This window comes from Oncorhynchus kisutch, linkage group LG17 (genome assembly GCF_002021735.2).
Source record: "Oncorhynchus kisutch isolate 150728-3 linkage group LG17, Okis_V2, whole genome shotgun sequence".
NCBI classification, from domain to species: domain Eukaryota; kingdom Metazoa; phylum Chordata; class Actinopteri; order Salmoniformes; family Salmonidae; genus Oncorhynchus; species Oncorhynchus kisutch.
Genome location: NC_034190.2, coordinates 66,003,312 through 66,023,037, shown reverse-complemented (window position 1 = coordinate 66,023,037; position 19,726 = coordinate 66,003,312). Strand labels below are relative to the sequence as shown.

The following is a 19,726-nucleotide window of genomic DNA, read 5'->3' as shown; positions in this document are numbered from 1 at the left end:
AATTTCATGTTTTTTATAAATTAGCAAACATTTCTAAAAAACAGTTTTAGCTTTGTTATTATGGGGTAGTGTGTGTAGATTGATCATTTAAAAAAATCTATTTTAGAATAAGGCTGTAACGTAACAAAATGTGGAAAAAGTCAAGGGTCTGAATTACTTTCCAAATGCATTGTAGCTGTCATGCCCTATAAATAGCTTCAATGAACTCTGGCCATGCTCTGGTCACACACTTGTCACCTTGTACTGGAACACAGCACGAGGTGACGACATATCAGGGTGAGGTGACATTATGCTCAAATTATCAACAAAACCTTTCAAGATAAGAGGGTGGCAGTGCAATCAAGTGATCGTTTTGAAAGGTACTGCACCAAAACAAATATTCACAGGAGGTTACATATAATAACTATGTGTTTCATGCAATGACTTGGGTGAAGCTGCTTTTACTACATACTATTTCTCACAAGTAAATGTATGCAGAATGTGTTCAGTTGTGCATACAGTGCCTAATGTAATCACAAAACAACTATGGATTGTACAAAGCACACAATAAGTTCACAGTAAATAACCCCCCTCAATCAATACTACAATGCTCTTAGGACGTTATGTGGTATTCCTTTCATGATCATGTTTAATGCCTCTAGCGTGGACAGTAGCCAATCAATGACCTCTAAGAGACAGCCAAGTTAGCAGCCATTGGCTCCATAGAGAGGGGAAGAGTCGAGTAAGCAGCATTCAATCTAATGGCTCGCTGTTCCCACTAGTACCGGCTGCCGGCTGCACACCCTCCCTCTTTCTGTACTGAGAGCCGATCAATCAACTTCTGCTGTGCCGGAGAGGCACCATCCACACCCTCCATCGTGAGAGAAAGCTTAAGTCGACCGACGGTCAGGACGTCAGCCTACTACATTATTTAACACTGACTACAGGGCTGTGGATGGCTACATTACTATCAACTGTGATGTAGCCAGGTAGCCTACCAGTTAAGCACACTGGGCCAGTAACCGAAAAGTCACTGGTTTGAATCCCCGATAAAAATCTGTGGAGGTGCAAGGCATTTAACACTAATTGCTCCCGTGAGTCGCTTTGAATAAGAATGTCTGCTAAATAATTGTAATGTAAACTGTGATTCTACAGCAACATTTCTACACAGTGGAATGACTTGAGGCAAACGTGATACAGGAGACGTCCTACAGTACATTTGCTTACGTTGCAGGATATAAAAAACATTTGTTTTAAGCATGTTCAATTTGATTTAAGCATGTCCAATTTCATTTAAGCATCTCCAATTTCCATACCAAATGCATTATATAGGATACATTTGTTGGGGTTGTAATTTAAACATAGTGATGGGAGGTATTTGAGTGCCAATGCATTTAGTTTACTAAATATGTACAGCACTATACACACCCACACTCCTATAAATTCAGCTAACACAACCCAGGAGCACCAAGTTCCCACACAGTACAATTCAAATACCAGGGAAGGGTATACCTTTCACTTGCAGGAAATCCCAAGCAACACCAGTGAGAGGCCGCACCACGTTCACTCTCAGATCAAAGTAAAAGACATATATTCTCACATTCTACACAGGGAAGTCATGCAGATAGGGAGATAGGATAGGGTTCAGGGTAGGAATTAGTTCCATACCTGGGCAGGCAGGCTTGCATGGTCCCAGGCTGCTGAAGGTCAGAGACCGGTGCAGAGAGACTGCAGTGGGAGAGGCCGGATACGATCCTGAGAGAGGGAGTGATTGGAAGAGAGAGAGGGAGCGATAACGGAGGACGGGGGAGGGACAGGAGTGGGACAGGGCGGAAGGGAGAGAGAGAAAGAGAGAGACTGTATCCTCCCCATCAGCTGGGCAAGGCGAGGCACAGTGTGTTCAATACAGACTCATAGGCGGGCTGCGGGGCACTCTGAGCCAATTGCGTCTCCAAGAGCCTGATGCAAGCAATGCAGTTTATACGCCACACAGAACACAACAAGCATGTTCAATGGGATCGATATTAGCAAGTGCTGCGCAGATTTGCCAAACTTGATCACATTATGAGGGTAGAAGATGATTTGTAGATCAGTGATTCTGTGCTGGTCTTCAGGCCGATCTTCTCTAACATGCTAAAAATGTTCACATACAGCAGTATTACATACACACAGTGGTTGCAGTCTTTACAAATGTAGAAATAATTCTATAACATGATACTAATCCATTGTGAATTATCACATTAACTTCCTGGGGCCTTACCCTTTAACGTATAACAATGGAATAAAACATCATGGATGGGTGTGAACAAGTTAGACATTATTTCTGGTCAGATTGAATGATTTTCAAGTATGCAGTAGCTCATCAACTTAGCTTAATAGATAAAATAATAGAAAACCATAGTGTTTGGCAGTACCAAACCAGCAAATGCAGAAACAGGCGTTTGCAACTATACACACACGTCTTATCTGTGTTTTTCAGGATTTCATCATGAGTCATTCCTTACATTAGTCCAAGGGCCACAGAACAAAAAAGGCCTTCGAAAAGATGGGGTAATTTTATTAAGCTGAAGAATTTCTGATCTACAACTTGTAAAAGTTGTACATTAACTAAATATTATAAATAAAAGGTACGATTTTGAAATCAAAACACATTTTGGGCCATTTCCATGTTACATCTTGGTTACAACCGGCGCCAGATGGCACTATTATTCCTTTGACATTTTTTGTCATATTGTGCGTCCAACTTTAACCCAGCTGCCTATACACTCCCCTGCGACCGCCTCGTACATTAAAAACCCTTCATTCAGGAAGCAGCATTAGCCACTCTAGCATGGTGGTGGAAAATTGGGTTTTATTAAGACAGTACACATATTTTCCATGTGGGCCATTAAATCCCATTAAGGATGAAATGACGCCTTTGCAGCCTGAACGAAGGATGTATCATGTATGACCCGGTCACCGGGGGTCACAAGTGTATAGCCTGCTGGGCACATTAAAGTCAGATGCAGATGACAAACGATGTAAAAGGACTAATAGTCCCATCTTTTGAGAGCTGTGTTAGCTAGCAAACGTTGTACTGTCTTTAGTTTGGCTAGCAGGCAAGAGCAATGATGGCCCTTGTAGGCTAAATACAGCTGCCAAAACATCTTATATTAAATGAGAAAACCATTGCTCATTTCAAGGTTCATCTGGATCAGTGATGGTGCTTTAGCTGATGCAAGGAAACTGAACGCACAACGTTATATGTGCCAGTGTGCAACAAAATTAACCAAGGTAAAACATAGCAACGTCGGAACGTTCCGATGGAAATTACCCAAGATGCATGATTTCTTTGATTAATGAAAAAACATGTGCAAGTTTTGAATCACACAGTATTCATGTTTATAGAATTATCTTCATAGTGTTGTTGAGATTTAACAGGTCTATTTTCTAGATTATGGAACTACACATTTTTGGTGTGTGGCCCTTGGACTACATGGCATGCACTGACATGTGGAAAAATATTACAGACACTCACTTTTCCACAATATACAGTGGGGAGAACAAGTATTTGATAACCTGCATAATCTGCAGTGTTTCCTACATACAAAGCATGTAGAGGTCTATCATTTTTATCATATGTACACTTCAACTGTGAGAGACGGAATCTAAAACAAAAATCCAGAAAATCATCATACATTGTATGATTTTTAAGTAATTCATTTGCATTTCATTGCATGACATAAGTATTTGATACATCAGAAAAGCAGAACTTAATATTTGGTACAGAAACCTTTGTTTGCAAATACAGAGATCATACGTTTCCTGTAGTTCTTGACCAGGTTTGCACACACTGCAGCAGGGATTTTGGCCCACTCCTTCATACAGACCTTCTCCAGATCCTTCAGGTTTCAGGGCTGTCGCTGGGCAATACGGACTTTCAGCTCCCTCCAAAGATTTTCTATTGGGTTCAGGTCTGGAGACTGGCTAGGTCACTCCAGGACCTTGAGATGCTTCTTACGGAGCCACTCCTTAGTTGCCCTGGCTGTGTGTTTCGGGTCGTTGTCATGCTGGAAGACCCAGCCACGACCCATCTTCAATGCTCTTACTGTGGGAAGGAGGTTGTTGGCCAAGATCTTGCGATACATGGCCCCATCCATCCTCCCCTCAATACGGTGCAGTCGTCCTGTCCCCTTTGTAGAAAATCATCCCAAAGAATGATGTTTCCACCTCCATGCTTCATGGTTGGGACGGTGTTCTTGGGGTTGTACTCATCCTTCTTCTTCCTCCAAACACGGCAAGTGGAGTTTAGACCAAAAAGCTCTATTTTTGTCTCATCAGACCACATGACCTTTTCCCATTCCTCCCCTGGATCATCCAGATGGTCATTGGCAAACTTCAGACGGGCCTGGACTTGCGCTGGCTTGAGCAGGGGGACCTTGCGTGCGCCGCAGGATTTTAATCCATGACGGCGTAGTGTGTTACTAATGGTTTTCTTTGAGACTGTGGTCCCAGCTCTCTTCAGGTCATTGACCAGGTCCTGACATGTAGTTCTGGGCTGATCCCTCACCTTCCTCATGATCATTGATGCCCCACGAGGTGAGATCTTGCATGGAGCCCCAGACTGAGGGTGATTGACCGTCATCTTGAACTTCTTCCATTTTCTAATAATTGCAACAACAGTTGTTGCCTTCTCACCAAGCTGCTTGCCTAATGTCCTGTAGTAATGTCCTGTAATCCCTTATGTCCTTACACAGCTCTCTGGTCTTGGCCATTGTGGAGAGGTTGGAGTCTTTTTGATTGAGTGTGTGGACAGGTGTCTTTTATACAGGTAACAAGTTCAAACAGGTGCAGTTAACACAGGTAATGAGTGGAGAACAGGAGGGCTTCTTTAAAGAAAAACTAACAGGTCTGCGAGAGCCGTAATTCTTACTGGTTGCTAGGTGATCAAATACTTATGTCATGCAATAAAATGCAAATGAATTACTTAAAAATAATACAATGTGATTTTCTGGATTTTTGTTTTAGATTCTGTCTCTCACAGTGAAAGTGTACCCATGATAAAAATTACAGACCTCTACATGCTTTGTAAGTAGGAAAACCTGCAAAATTGGCAGTGTATCAAATACTTGTTCTCCCCACTGTACAGTGGGGCAAAAAAGTATTTAGTCAGCCACCAATTGTGCAAGTTCTCCCACTTAAAAAGATGAGAGGCCTGTAATTTTCATCATAGGTACACTTCAACTATGACAGACCAAATGAGGGGGAAAAAATCCAGAAAATCACATTGTAGGATTTTTAATGAATTTATTTGCAAATTACGGTGCAAAATAAGTATTTGGTCACCTACAAACAAGCAAGATTTCTGGCTCTCACAGACCTGTAACTTCTTCTTTAAGAGGCTCCTCTGTCCTCCACTCGTTACCTGTATTAATGGCACTTGTTTGAACTTCTTATCAGTATAAAAGACACCTGTCCACAACCTCAAACAGTCACACTCCAAACTCCACTAGGCCAAGACCAAAGAGCTGTCAAAGGACACCAGAAACAAAATTGTAGACCTGCACCAGGCTGGGAAGGCTGAATCTGTAATAGGTAAGCAGCTTGGTTTGAAGAAATCAACTGTGGGAGGAATTATTAGGAAATGGAAGACATACAAGACCACTGATAATCTCCCTCGATCTGGGGCTCCACGCAAGATCTCACCCCGTGGGGTCAAAATGATCACAAGAACGGTGAGCAAAAATCCCAGAACCACACGGGGGGACCTAGTGAATGACCTGCAGAGAGCTGGGACCAAAGTAACAAAGCCTACCATCAGTGACACACTACGCCGAAAAGGGACTCAAATACTGCAGTGCCAGACGTGTCCCCCTGCTTAAGCCAGTACATGTCCAGGCCCATCTGAAGTTTGCTAGAGAGCATTTGGATGATCCAGAAGAAGATTGGGAGAATGTCATATGTTCAGATGAAACCAAAATATAACTTTTTGGTAAAAACTCAACTCGTCGTGTTTGGCCGACAAAGAATGCTGAGTTGCATCCAAAGAACACCATACCTACTGTGAAGCATGGGGGTGTAAACATCATGCTTTGGGGCTGTTTTTCTGCAAAGGGACCAGGACGACTGATCCGTGTAAAGGAAAGAATGAATGGGCCCATGTATCGTGAGATTTTGAGTGAAAACCTCCTTCCATCAGCAAGGGCATTGAAGATGAAACGTGGCTGGGTCTTTCAGCATGAAAATGATCCCAAACACACCGCCCAGGAAATGAAGGAGTGGCTTCGTCAGAAGAATTTCAAGGTCCTGGAGTGGCCTAGCCAGTCTCCAGATCTCAACCCCATAGCAAATCTTTGGAGGGAGTTGAAAGTCCGTGTTGCCCAGCAACAGCCCCAAAACATCACTGCTCTAGAGGAGATCTGCATGGAGGAATGGGCCAAAATACCAGCAACAGTGTGTGAAAACCTTGTGAAGAAGACATTTGACCTCTGTCATTGCCAACAAAGGGTATATAACAAAGTATTGAGATAAACTTTTGTTATTGACCAAATACTTACAATGTGATTTTCTGGATTTTTTTCTTCTCATTTTGTCTGTCATAGTTGAAGTGTACCTATGATGAAATTTACTGTAACAGTTGTCTTCCGTTGAAGGAGAGGAGGACCAAAATGCAGCGTAGTTCGTGTTCAACATTTTTAATAAAAGACAATAATGTGAACACTACACACATACAAAATAACAAACGTGGCAAAACCCGAAACAGTCCTATCTGGTGCAGAGAACACAAAGACAGGAAACAACCACCCACAAACCCCAACAGAAAACAAGCTACCTAAATATGGTGCCCAATCAGAGACAATGACTAACACCTGCCTCTGATTGAGAACCATATCAGGCCATACATAGAAACGGACAAACTAGACACACAACATAGAATGCCCACCCAGCTCACATCCTGACCAACACTAAAACAAGGAAAACACAAAAGAACTATGGTCAGAACGTGACAGTACCCCCCCCCCCCCCCCAAGGTGCGGACTCCGACCGCACAACCTAAACCTATAGAGGAGGGTCTGGGTGGGCATCTGTCCGCGGTGGCGGCTCTGGCACTGGAAGTGGACCCCACTCCACCATTGTCTTTGTCCACCTCCTTAGCGTCCTTTGAGTGGCGATCCTCGCCACCGACCTTGGCCTAGGAACCCTAACAAAGGGCCCCACTGGACTGAGGAGCACCTCTGGACTGAGGGGTGCTTCCTGACTGAGGAAACTCCTCGACTGAGGGGCAACTCATGACCGAGGGGTAGCTCATGACCGAGGGGTAGCTCAGGACTGAAGGGTAGCTCAGGACTGAGGGGTAGCTCAGGACTGAGAGATAGCTCATGCTGGTTGACGGCTCTGGCAGCTTCTGGCTGACTAACGGCTCTGGCAGATCCTGGCTGAAAGGCGGCTCTGGCAGATCCTGGCTGAAAGGCGGCTCTGGCAGATCCTGGCTGAATGGCGGCTCTGGCAGATCCTGGCTGAATGGCGGCTCTGGCATATCCTGGCTGAATGGCGGCTCTGGCGGATCCTGGCGGCTCTGGCGGATCCTGGCTGACTGGCGGCTCCTTGCAGACTGGCGGCTCCTTGCAGACCGGCGGCTCTGGCGGCTCCTTGCAGACTGGCGGCTCTTTGCAGACTGTCGGCTCTGGTGGCTCCTTGCAGACTGGCGGCTCCTTGCAGACTGGCGGCTCCTTGCAGACTGGCGGCTCATGACAGACGGGAGACTCTAGCAGCTCTGGACAGACGGGAGACTCTAGCAGCTCTGGACAGACGGGAGACTCTAGCATCTCTGGACAGACGAGAGACTCTAGCAGCTCTGGACAGACGGGAGACTCTAGCAGCTCTGGACAGATGGGAGACTTTAGCAGCTCTTGATAGACGGGAGACTCTAGCAGCTCTTGACAGACGGGAGACTCTGGCAGCACTGGAGAGGAGGAAGGCTCTGACAGCGGTGGACAGGTGGGAGCATCTGTAGGGCTGAGACGGAGAGACAGCTTGGTGCGGGGAGCTGCCACCGGAGGGCTGGTGCGTGGAGGTGGCACTGGATAGACCGGACCGTGCAGGTGCACTGGAGCTCTTGAGCACCGAGCCTGCCCAACCTTACCTGGTTGAATGCTCCCGGTCACCCGGCCAGTGCGGCGAGGTGGAATAGCCCGCACTGGGCTGTGCAGGCGAACCGGGGACACCATGCGTAAGGCTGGTGCCATGTACACCGGCCCAAGGAGACGCACTGGAGACCAGATGCGTAGAGCCGGCTTCATGGCACCTGGCTCGATGCCGACTCTAGCCCGGCCGATACGAGGAGCTGGTATGTACCGCACCGGGCTATGCACCCGCACTGGGGACACCGTATGCTCCACAGCATAACACGGTGCCTGCCCGGTCTCTCTCGCCCTCCGGTAAGCACAGGAAGTTGGTGCAGGTCTCCTACCTGGCTTCGCCACACTTCCTGTGTGCCCCCCCAATACATTTTTGGAGCTGACTCTCGGGCTTCCATCCGCGCCGCCGTGCTGTCTCCTCATACCAGCGCCTCTCTTGCCTTCGCTGCGTCCAGCTCTTCTTTGGGGCGACGATATTCCCCTGGCTGTGCCCAGGGTCCTTTCCCGTGTAGGATCTCCTCCCAAGTCCATTTCTCCAAATAGTGCTGCCTCTCCTGCTGCTGCTGCTGTGGTGGGTGGTTCTGTAACGGTTTTCTTCCGTCGAAGGAGAGGAGGACCAAAATGCAGCGTAGTTCGTGTTCAACATGTTTAATAAAAGATGATAACGTGAACACTACACACATACAAAATAACAAACGTGGCAAAACCCGAAACAGTCCTATCTGGTGCAGCGAACACAAAGACAGGAAACAACCACCCACAAACCCCAACACAAAACAAGCTACCTAAATATGGTTCCCAATCAGAGACAATGACTAACACCTGCCTCTGATTGAGAACCGTATCAGGCCATACATAGAAACGGACAAACTAGACACACAACATAGAATGCCCACCCAGCTCACGTCCTGACCAACACTAAAACAAGGAAAACACAAAAGAACTATGGTCAGAACGTGACAATTACAGGCCTCTCTCATCTTTTTAAGTGGGAGAACTTGCACAATCGGTGGCTGACTAAATACTTTTTTGCCCCACTGTATATATGCTGCTAAGTAGCACTAAGTGGGACCACCGTTCACAGCAGTAAATGAATAGGAATGTAAAAATGTCAACGCAACAGGGGACTCAGATGCAGTACAGGCTACAGAGTTGATTGTACACAGAGAATAAGTGTGTCACTGCCACCACATGTTCACACCATGTCCCTGGAATGAAGGCATTTTCTGCAACTGTATAATTACAAGACACATTCACTTCAGTTCATATGAGATACTACTCAATCAATCATTAAAAAATATTTAAAAAACATGGAGACAGAGTTCAGTTTAAAAATAACGGAGGAACCAGGGTTTATTTGATTAAAGATGCATCACAGAGATCTGAGATGAGCAGTACGTTGTGAGTGACAGAAGACGAACCCATGCCTTGGCAGTAACAGTGCACTTTGCGTACAGACAAAAGTCAAAAGAAAAGTGAAACAAAAATACAACTACTAGACTAATATAATCTTTAGTGAAGCTGTATGAACATTTGAGAATTTCATAGATATGGCCCTTGCTACCCCCCATACTATTCCTGTAGTAAGCGGTTTTGACAGTGTAAACAAATAGGAAACAGTAACTTATGTTCAGTAACTTTAGTTCCGCATCCCTTATTCCAATCAAAATCCCAAGACACATTTCAGACAATGACAAAAGAAAAGCCCATCTCATGTCAACAAGACAGGCACATTTTGTCTTTGTTTGATTGTGTGTGACAGTGTGTGAGTGAATTAGTGTTTTTTCTGTTGGCTTTTCATTTTCTCCCTGTCACATTGAACTCTGACGGCTAGAACTGAGCTTGCAGAAAAAGTGTGACAGTTTGGTGTACAGAACATAATCTATAGAAATACAGCTGTGTTGTTAAGATAGATGAAGGCTTCTTGAGGTTGGTATTGGCAGGTGAGTCCTGAATATTATTAACCATTGCCTGACCAGGTAGCCTTCTCAAACACACATTCATTGAGGTAACAATACTGATTCCAGAGAGTTGTGTAGATTCTATTGACCAGCCATTTCCCTTGGAGAGACAAACAAAATGTTTATTGCACCTCAACATCAGCAATGCCTTCCCATTTGTCACGATGCAGACTGAACGTGTCCATTATCCTCTGTGAGTGTGGTGGCTGTCATTGCTGCTTACATTCACACTGTAATATAGAAAACATTACAGTTAACATTACAGTTATTAGACAGGTCAATGGCAATGTTCTTCACTAAAGGCCTTAGAGCTGACCAGGCAAATCAGAAAAACATTTCATATACTATTGCCCACAACAACCTTTAGTGAGGAACATTGCTCTACCAATGAGAGAAGATATTGATACCCAAAATGGTCTGTTGTCATACTTTGTAAGTGGAGTCAGTAACACTTCACATTATATGGAGTACAGGTTACATTAACTGCACTTTGTTCTTATACCTGTGTAATAACACTGCAATTAGACTAGCAACAACATTGTATTACCACATTAGTGCTCCTCACTTGAAACAACAATTTCTGTAAGGTCAGGTCAAAAGAGGTCACAGATAAATTGTAAAAGCCTTGAAATATAGATGAATAACCTGTGCACATAACATCAGCCTGGTGAAGGGCTGATGAGGACTTTGAGTTGAAACGTTGCACAATAACAATGTGGGAGAATTCATCGGTATGCAGGATTCCATCTTTATTTCTTCATCTGTACCCTGCACCTTGCAGTAACTGGAGGTTTGTACTTTGAAATAGATTTTAAGACAGACTTACATTCCTCCTCAGTAGAGGCCTCATCTTCTTCCAGTTGTTCCTCCTCTTCCTCCACGGCCTGCTCCTCCTCTTGCTCATCTTCTGCTTCAGAATCCTCTTCTTCCGCCTGCTCTTCTACATTCTCTACTGCCTGCACCTCCTCTACCACCTCCTCTGGTGCTGCCTCTGCCAAGTCCTCCTGCTCCTCCTCCACCCCCTCCTCCTCTGCAGAAGCAGTCTGTTCCTCTGTGACAGCCGAATCCTCCTGTACAACAGACTTCCCATCTAAGTGAGCCGCCTCCTTCTCTCCCACATCCTCAGCAGGAGCAGCCTGCTCCTCTTCCGCAGAAGCAGCCTCTTCCTCCACCTCCTCTGAGGGCTCATCTGCTTGACCCCCTCCTTCCAGCTGAAACAGACGTAATTATAGTTAGTACTTAGGGGAAGTACAGGGCCTATGGTTACTTTGTAATCACATTGATGTCATTTATTTGGCCTACATTACAGTATATGAATGGGAATACAACATTTACCCAGAATTCATCAGAGAATCCACAGCAGGCAATTAGCCTCTACACACTAATGGGTTAGCAGCAATCTCATAAAAGTTCCCCATGGGCACATACTAGGCAAAAATAGTTACGAGAATGTGCATGCTCCTCTGTACAAAATACACCTCTGTACAAATACACATTAGGAACACTAATGCTTAGATGAGAAACTGTGATGAAAAGGTTTTAAAAGGCATTATAAACTGGGTAGTTCAAGCTCTGAATGTTGATTGGCTGACAGCTGTGGTATATCAGACAGGTATGACAAAACATGTATTTTTATTGCTCTAATTATGTTGGTAACCAGTTTATATAAGCAATAAGGCACCTCGGGGAGTTTGTGGTATATGGCCAATATACCACGGCTAAGGGCTGTATCCATGCACTCCGCATGCAATCCACGCCCTTAGTCGTGGTATATTGGCCATATACCCCCTCGGGCCTTACTGCTTAAATAACCTGTGACCAGTCCTAACGTACCACTATATAAGACAATTCATAAACTGAAGTATATTTGAGGGTGTCCCAGTCCCCTTCTACCACAATATTCTAAACCCTGGCATGTGTGAGACTTCCTGTAGTCGTTACCCGGGCGACCTGTTTCTGCACGACCTCCAGCTGAGCGTGGAGCTTAGAGTGCAGACTGTGAGCCACTGAGTTCTGCTCCGGCAGACTTTGTTGTACTGTCACCAGCTGCCCCTCTCTGGCCTGCTGGGCACTCTGAGACTGCACTGTCTCAATCAGTTCTCTGAAACACAGGTATGCATACACAGTGAAACCAACCAATACAATGGAAGATACAACAACACCAAACATTTCAAACCTCTTTCCAATTCCCAATACACTACATACCTGACACTTGTGATCTCCGCTGTACTGGCCTCCAGTTGAGCCTTGTTGGCAGACAGCTGTTCCTTCACCCCCAGGAGGTCTGATGCCTGGCCCTCCATGGTGGCACTCAGGGTGCCCAGCAGCCCTGCCCTCTCGGCCAGGCTCCCTGTCAGGCCCTCCACGCTCTGGGCCAGCTCTGTGCTCAACCCCGCCAGGCCCTCCACCTGCAGCCGGACAGCCTCAAACTCCTTGCTCTTCCCCTTCAGCATGGCCTGCAGCTGAGTCAGCTGCTCCGTGGACACAGTGGCCTGCTGTATCTCAGCCAGCTGGGCGTTCATCTCTGTGTGGAGGGAGAGGACCTGGGCGGGCAGGTCTAAGGTCTTTAGCTGCTCAGCCATGGCCAGGGCCATGACTACTTGCTTCTGGGCCAGCGTGTAAGACTCTTCCAGGGTGTTGAGGCGAAGCTCGAAGTCACTGGTACTGTGCTGCTGCAAGGACATAAAACAGAAATAGCTCAGAGTCTGCGCATAGTGCAGCCAATAGCAAGTAAGTGAGCAATCTTTATCAAGTATTTTACCTCTCATGCTATTCATCCTGACAGAAAACTATCTATTGGTTGAGACAGTTACAGTAAGTGGGTGTAAAGAAATGAGAACAAGATATTGACCAGGTTGACCTGTAGAATAATCCTATGATTTAAGTAGGCCAATTTAATTCTGTCAGCAGTTAAGTGAATCCACATCCTGGCCCCATCAGTGACGAAGTCCCACTGTGTGAAGGCTAACCTGTGATCTTATAAGTTAAGGATGGCCTCCCTTCCTGTGCCGGGGGAATACCACTGTAATGACTCTCCCCACAGTATGAGGACAGAACACTGTGGCTGCTTTCTAGCAATACTGACACTATTCATAGGATACTAGCTCAAGCATTTACATTTTACACATTAGTAATTTAGCAGATGCACTTATCCAGAGCAATTAATGCAGTTAATGCATTCATCTTAAGATAAACAACCACATATCACAGTCATAGTATATACATTTTTACTCAATAAAGTAAATCATAAAAGTCAGAGTTAGTAAGGGGGAAAAGAGTGAAGTACGAGTGTTAGTTCACCAAAAGCTTACTTCTTCTGAATTCCTGCCTCTCAACAATAGGGGTTCACCTTACTTTGCATGCAGAAAGTCTCTGACTCTGGCCCCTCAAGTGTTGCACAATCCCTAGTCTCAGATGGAATTTCCTGAACAGCTACATAGGTTACTCCCTTTTTATATTTGCTGTGACCCACAAGGTGAAATTGTGGCATAGTGTGTGTATGGTGCGGTCAATGTGCAAACATGTTAACATGTTAAGGATTTTTATGTGGAAAATCACATGCCTGTATTTAGCCCTGCAACCAGGTGTTGACAGCCAACTTTTTGCCTTGTAAAAGAACTTCAACAAACTTGTGAATGCTGGTTTCCTATCTCTCAACAGTGTGTATGAAGTACCTGTAATACCTGTATGTGGGGCCATGGTTTAATACTACATAATGACTTCTCATTGACACAGGGTATTTTGGTATGTATAACACATGTTCCAAAGTAACTTATAACATGCATTAAGCATGTGCAGATACTAGCGCATATACCTCCTCATCCTAATTGGGAAGTAAATTGAGCCCATAAACCAGGTTCAATTAGTCTACAAATTCCCCTCTGCACTAATTGTTTTTGAACCACTCACCCGGGTGGCCACATCTGAATCGGTATAATCTCTAAAACATGTTTCTATGTATGATAAAAGACCAGCCAGGGAACCAGAGCAATGAAGCTGGAAAACTAATAGGAGTGCATGTTACAGGGACTCACCACAAGTAAGGTCAATATCGAGTGTTGTAGCAGGCTATTTTTATCCCCATATAGACAACTGGCTTCTTCATTAGAGCCACTGCACAGTGCACACTGAAATCAGTACCATGACTATGTGAAGCATGGTTTCAAGCAGGGTCAACTGCTGTAAGACTGGAGTCGAATTGGAAGTAGAATGTGTTTATTTCAAAAGGCTTATACAGTTAATATTTTATTGAAATATGTCTATATTCTAGGGACATTCAGTGGCTTATGTTATGTACCCTAACAAACTATTGGTGCAGTCAGTGTTCCCACATTGTAGGTCAAATTTAATCCCCATTACAAATGGCAACAGCTGCATGATGTGCACCTCAACCTAGTCTCAGAGCATTTCGTCTTATTCTGTACATAAAACGGAGACACTCCATTTAGTATGATGTTACATTTCATATGGTACACTATGTATTAATTTGTGGATGTCCACCATCATTTTCCTATAATATGTTACGAATTACAATTAGTATCATATGTTATGAATTCGCAAAACGTACGTTTCGAATTTGCAGAACATATATGTTATGAATTGTAGCTAGGTGGCTAGTTGGCTAACATTAGCTAAGCTAGGGGTTAGGGTTCAAGGTTAGGGTTAAGTTTAGGAGTTAGGGTAAATGGAAAAGGGTTAGCTAAAAGGGTTAAGGTTAGAGTTGGGGGAAGGGTTAGCTAACATGCTAGGTCGTTGCAAAGTAGCTAAAAAGTAAGAAGTAGTTGAAAAGTTGCTAATTAGCTACAATGCTAAAGTTATTCGAACTCACAAGCTTTGGGTTGCTAGACGTTTGTGTTGTAAGTGTTATACGTACAACCAACCACCCTCATATATATTTTTGGCCATAAGTAACTATCTGTGTTATGTAACCATTGCAAACTTAACATATCATACTAAAATGGTGTGTCACTGATTTACGTACAGAATAAAACGATATGCTCTGAGACCAGGTTGCGCACCTTGACGGGGGTTAGAAATAGAATAATTTGCGACTCACTTCGGTTCAGTGTCTTGGCAGTATTACATCAGTTTAGAACTATCATATCCTATCCTGAAATTTTGCTGAAAACTGCAGGCAGGCTATAGGAAGGCATATACATACCGACTGCTAGAGCTTTACATAGTACTGAATGCAAAATAAATTTGGACGGTCGGAATAGTATTGCAATGGGTCTAAACACAGAAGGATTTTGATCACAAAAAACGTTGCACAGAATGTTATTTTGACAATTTGCTGACGCATGGAAACTTCAGAGCCTTTGTAATGCGCCTATTATTTTTGCCCATGGTCTTATTACGCATGGTTAACTATTTACCTTTTCATTTGTCTGTCGAATTTCTTCCTGGAAGGACTGAAGCGTCACCATCTTCATCTGCATGCCCATGAAGTTGTCTGCTAAGTAGGTTATACTTTGGTGCTGCTGGAAACAGAACCATGTCCCGGTGGCACCTCCGATCACAATCATAAGGAATGAAATTAACAATAGCACATTCTGGTTTCCACCTCGCGCCTCCGGTTCTGAAGATTCATGAATCAAATGGTTAAAGTCTTCGTGGTTGTGTTTGTTCTTCTTCCCTCGGTGCTTTGCTGTCATTTTAACACAGTAGCGTAGTAGTTCCAACAGTATAATGGCCAGAGGTGGTGAAGGAGCGGTGGTGGAAAGATGGATGTTTGCTCCGGTGCTGCGGTGACTTCTCCAAACACGTCTTTCTTGTATTAATTAATTGATATTACAACGCGTAAATTGGTCCTCATTCAATACCAGTAAACAAAGTAGCAAAAAGAGAGAGTTCTTAGTGAAGGGGTGGTTTGGGCTACAAATAAGAAAATAAAGAAGCGTGTGGTACCCCGTTCCAGAAAGAGAAGAGTGCGCGAGAGGCGTTTAGTGCCGGAGAGTGGCTCGTCTCCCTGTAATGTGTGCTGCTCAGTCTTACCTATTCAGTCCCTCCAGGATTCCACGATTATTGTGTTCAAATTAGTCGCGAAATGCAGTGACGAGAGAAAAAGTTTGTTGACTTCTGGCTTCATTTAACGATATTATGCTGTACATGTGCGTTGATTGGTTGAAATTGCCAGCCTTCTTTTTGTAATTCGGCGTTGGGTCAGTTTTGTGAGAAAATGTCGCTACGAATTGACTGTTTAATGCCGAAATAGTGCAGTGATTGGTCAAATTTGCAAGTCCTTGCTTGCATAGTATGCGGGGAATTATTGATTTTGCAACAAAAAAAATTTTATAGCAGAATCCTGAAGGGACTGAATAATACAAAGTCCATACTTGTGGTAATGATGTACAGTGCACTCGGAAAGTATTCAGACAGTCTTGTTCTAAAATAAATGCATTTTTTTCCTCATCACTCTACACATAATACCCCATACTGACAAAGTGAAAACAGGTTTTTAGAAATGTTATTACAAATAAAATGTATTACAAATAAAAAACTGAAATACCTTATGTACATAAGTATTCAGACCCTTTGCTATGAGACTCGAAATTGAGCTCAGGTGCATCCTGTTTCCATTGATCATCTTTGAGATGTTTCTACAACTTGATTGGAGTCCACCTGGGGTAAATTCAATTGATTGGACATTATTTGGAAAGGCACACACCTGTCTATATAAGGTCCCACAGTTGACAGTGGATGTCAGAATAAAAACCAAGCCATGAGGTCGAAGGAATTGTCTGATCTGGGGAAGGGTACAAAAACATTTATGCAGCATTGAAGGTCTCCAAGAACAGTGGCCTCCGTCATTCTTAAATAGAAGAAGTTTGGAACCACCAAGACTCTTCCTAGAGCTGGACCCCCGGCCAAACTGAGCAATTGGGAGAGAAGGGCTTTGGTCAGGGAGGTGACCAACACCCTATGGTCTGACCGAGCTTCAGAGTTCCTCTGTGGAGATGGAAGAACCTTCCAGAAAGACAATCATCTCTGCAGAACTCCACCAATCAGGCCTTTATGGTAGCATGACCAGACGGAAGCCACTCCTCAGTAAAAGGCACATAACAGCCCACTTGGAGTTGGCAAAAAAAGCACCTAAAGGACTCTAAGACCATGAGAAACAAGATTCTCTGTTTTGATGAAACCAAGATTGAACTCTTTGGCCTGAATGCCAAGTGTCGCGTCTGGAGAAAACCTGGCACCATCTCTACAGTGAAGCACAGTGGTGGCAGCATCATGCTGTGGGGATGTTTTTCAGCGGCAGGGACTGGGAGACTAGTCAGGATCGAGGGAAAGATGAACGGAGCAAAGTACAGAAAAATCCTTGATGAAAACCTGCTCCTGAGTGCTCAGGACCTCAAGACTGAGGCCAAGGTTCACCTTCTAACAGGACAACAACCCTAAGCACACAGCCCAGACAACGCAGGAGTGGATTCGGGACAAGTCTCTGAAGGTCCTTAAGTGGCCCAACCAGTGCCCGGACTTGAACCCGATCAAACATCTCTGGGGATACCTGAAAATAGCTATGCAGCGACGTTCCCATCCAACCTGACAGAGCTTGAGAGGATCTGGAGAGAAGAATGAGAGAAACTCCCCAAATACAGGTGTGCCAAGTATGTTGCGTCATACCCAAGAAGACTCGAGGCTGTAATCGCAGCCAAAGGCGCTTCAACAAAGTACTGAGTAAAGGGTCTTAATACTTATGTAGATTTGATATGACTGTTTTTATGTTTAATATGTTTGCAAAAATGGCTAAAAAAACAGTTTTTGATTTTCAATTATGGGGTATTGTGTGTAGATTGATGAGTATCACGACTCAGGATATGACCCAAATGCAGACACAGAAGGCGGATAGTACAGTTCTCAATATTTTATTATAACACAGGGCAAAGGACAGGCAGAGGTTCGTAATCAGGCCAGATTCAGACAGGTACAGGACGGAAGGCAGGCTCGGGGTCAGGGCAGGCAGAAAGGTCAGAACTGGGAAAACTAGGAAACAAACACTTGAGAAACAGGAAAACGGGAAAGAATGCTGGTAAGATCTGACAAGACAAGACGAACTGGCAACAGACAAACAGAGAACACAGGTATACATGCTCAGGGGATAATGGGGAAGATGGGTGATACCTGGAGGGGGTGGAGACAAGCACAAAGACAGGTGAAACCGATCAGGCGGAAAAAACAATTTAATCAAGTTTAGAATAAGGCTGTAACCTAACAAAATGTGGAAAAAGTTAAGGGGTATATGAATACTTTCCGAATGCACTGTATATAATTTTCTATGCATGCCTTAGTTCGGCACCACCATGTTGTCGTGTCTTTGGCTATGCCAGATTAAGTGATATGACATGCTATTCTATAAAATAATATAAAATAATTTAATTAATTAATATTACCTGATGGAGCTAATCATGTAAATGTAACTCACTAGAGAGTCGGGGCACCACAAAATAATATTTATAGAGCTGTTATCTTCCGAATAAACTCTTAAAGACCTAGTAATATTTTACATCAATAGCAGTCAATATTAATCGTCACCTTAATTCAGTCTCATCTGAAAGTTGTAAATTCTTGGTTATCTTCACGAACCCTGGCGAACAAGTTGAATCAGCAATACAAAATTGGGTTTAATTATTTATTTACTAAATACCTAACTAATCACACAGAATTACACAAACACATAATTAATCATAACTTGATTACAAATTACGTCACAAAGGAAAACGTCCCTAGCTGGCGGAACAGATATGACAACTGGTTACACAAAAGAAAAGGGACTGGGTTTGAGTGAACGAGCGGGAAGACTGAGGGACACAGGGAGAAGCTGTGCTATCGTAAATAGAGTATCTAAATGCATTCTAAATGACCGCCAATTGGAAAAGGAAAATGCAATAAATATTTACTCTGAGCTGCGTTTCAGTAGGTTGGTGGTAGATGGAAGGCCCAACCGAGTCCTTTGTCCTTTGAAGAATGTCTCTGCTGGTAAATTGGATATGTTGTAGTAACATCGATGTGTGGTAGACGGGATACTCTGTCTGTTCCTTCCTAACCTGCGTTTGCAGCTGCTGTTGCTAACTCAACAGCTAGGAGGTATCAATTCTTAAGTGAATAAGTGTTCAAAGTTCATACCATTCGCAACCAAAGCTCATGCTGATGTTGGCTTCGTTCTGTAGTTATTATCTGACCTGTCGTCCTCACATCCTCGGAACAGGAGGTTACATTGTTGTCACGGCTTTACATAGGAAGGGAGAGGAGGGCGTGTTTGAAAAGTTTTATAGCCCATGTCCCTTCACAGGGGCGGGCCACTGATTGAGCATAGCCCTAACCTTATAAAATCCCAAATCTCACATTTTAGAAGCTAAAATCACATTTCATCCCATCACAAATCATTTCACATTCAAACATTTAAATTGAACAACAATTCCATGTGAATCCGATAACTCTGATGTGTAGACTTTCCACTGTAGAGTTTATGTCATCTTATCATTGATGAGAATGTCTCAGATGACAACCGAACTGACATCATATTCATTAAGTACCACCGCATACGCTCAATTGGTCAGATTTCCAGAATATAGTTAATTTCCCCCCACCTTCTGATGTTCCCAGAATCTCTATGTTAACCAAAGGGGTTTGCAAATGTAACATCAGTAGGGTAGAGAGGAAAAAGGG

At 44.0% G+C, this 19,726-nt stretch overlaps 2 protein-coding genes across 10 annotated transcripts in view; both read right to left on the bottom strand.

Annotated features, from left to right (window-relative positions):
* The window catches only part of LOC109908122 (protein phosphatase 1 regulatory subunit 12B), a 38,213-nt gene extending 36,435 nt beyond the window's left edge, over positions 1-1,778 (bottom strand). For 5 of the 6 annotated variants that reach the window (XM_020506610.2, XM_020506612.2, XM_020506613.2 and 2 more), the window contains exon 1: positions 1,648-1,776. In XM_020506610.2, the coding sequence (XP_020362199.1) occupies positions 1,648-1,667 (20 nt within the window). In that variant the 5' untranslated portion in view covers positions 1,668-1,776. Of the gene's footprint in view, positions 1-1,647 lie in introns of all 6 variants that reach the window. The other variant, XM_031794383.1, reaches the window with a different exon arrangement.
* Positions 1,779-9,418: 7,640 nt separating this feature from the next.
* On the bottom strand, positions 9,419-16,170 carry LOC109908120 (protein Ycf2). Of its 4 annotated transcripts, none has more exons than XM_031794378.1 (5): positions 16,052-16,170; positions 12,263-12,729; positions 11,999-12,158; positions 10,884-11,268; positions 9,419-10,287 (listed from the first exon to the last, which is right to left on the bottom strand). In XM_031794378.1, exons 2-5 carry the CDS (start codon positions 12,649-12,651, stop codon positions 10,283-10,285), a joined length of 939 nt encoding a protein of 312 aa, XP_031650238.1. In that variant the 5' UTR covers positions 12,652-12,729; positions 16,052-16,170; the 3' UTR covers positions 9,419-10,282. The 4 variants fall into 4 exon arrangements, with proteins under 4 accessions (XP_031650238.1, XP_020362196.1, XP_020362193.1 ...); XM_020506607.1 differs by lacking the exon at positions 16,052-16,170 and adding an exon at positions 15,433-16,038 and having other exon boundaries at positions 12,008-12,158; XM_020506604.1 differs by lacking the exon at positions 16,052-16,170 and adding an exon at positions 15,433-16,036.
* Between the last annotated feature and the right edge of the window lie 3,556 nt (positions 16,171-19,726).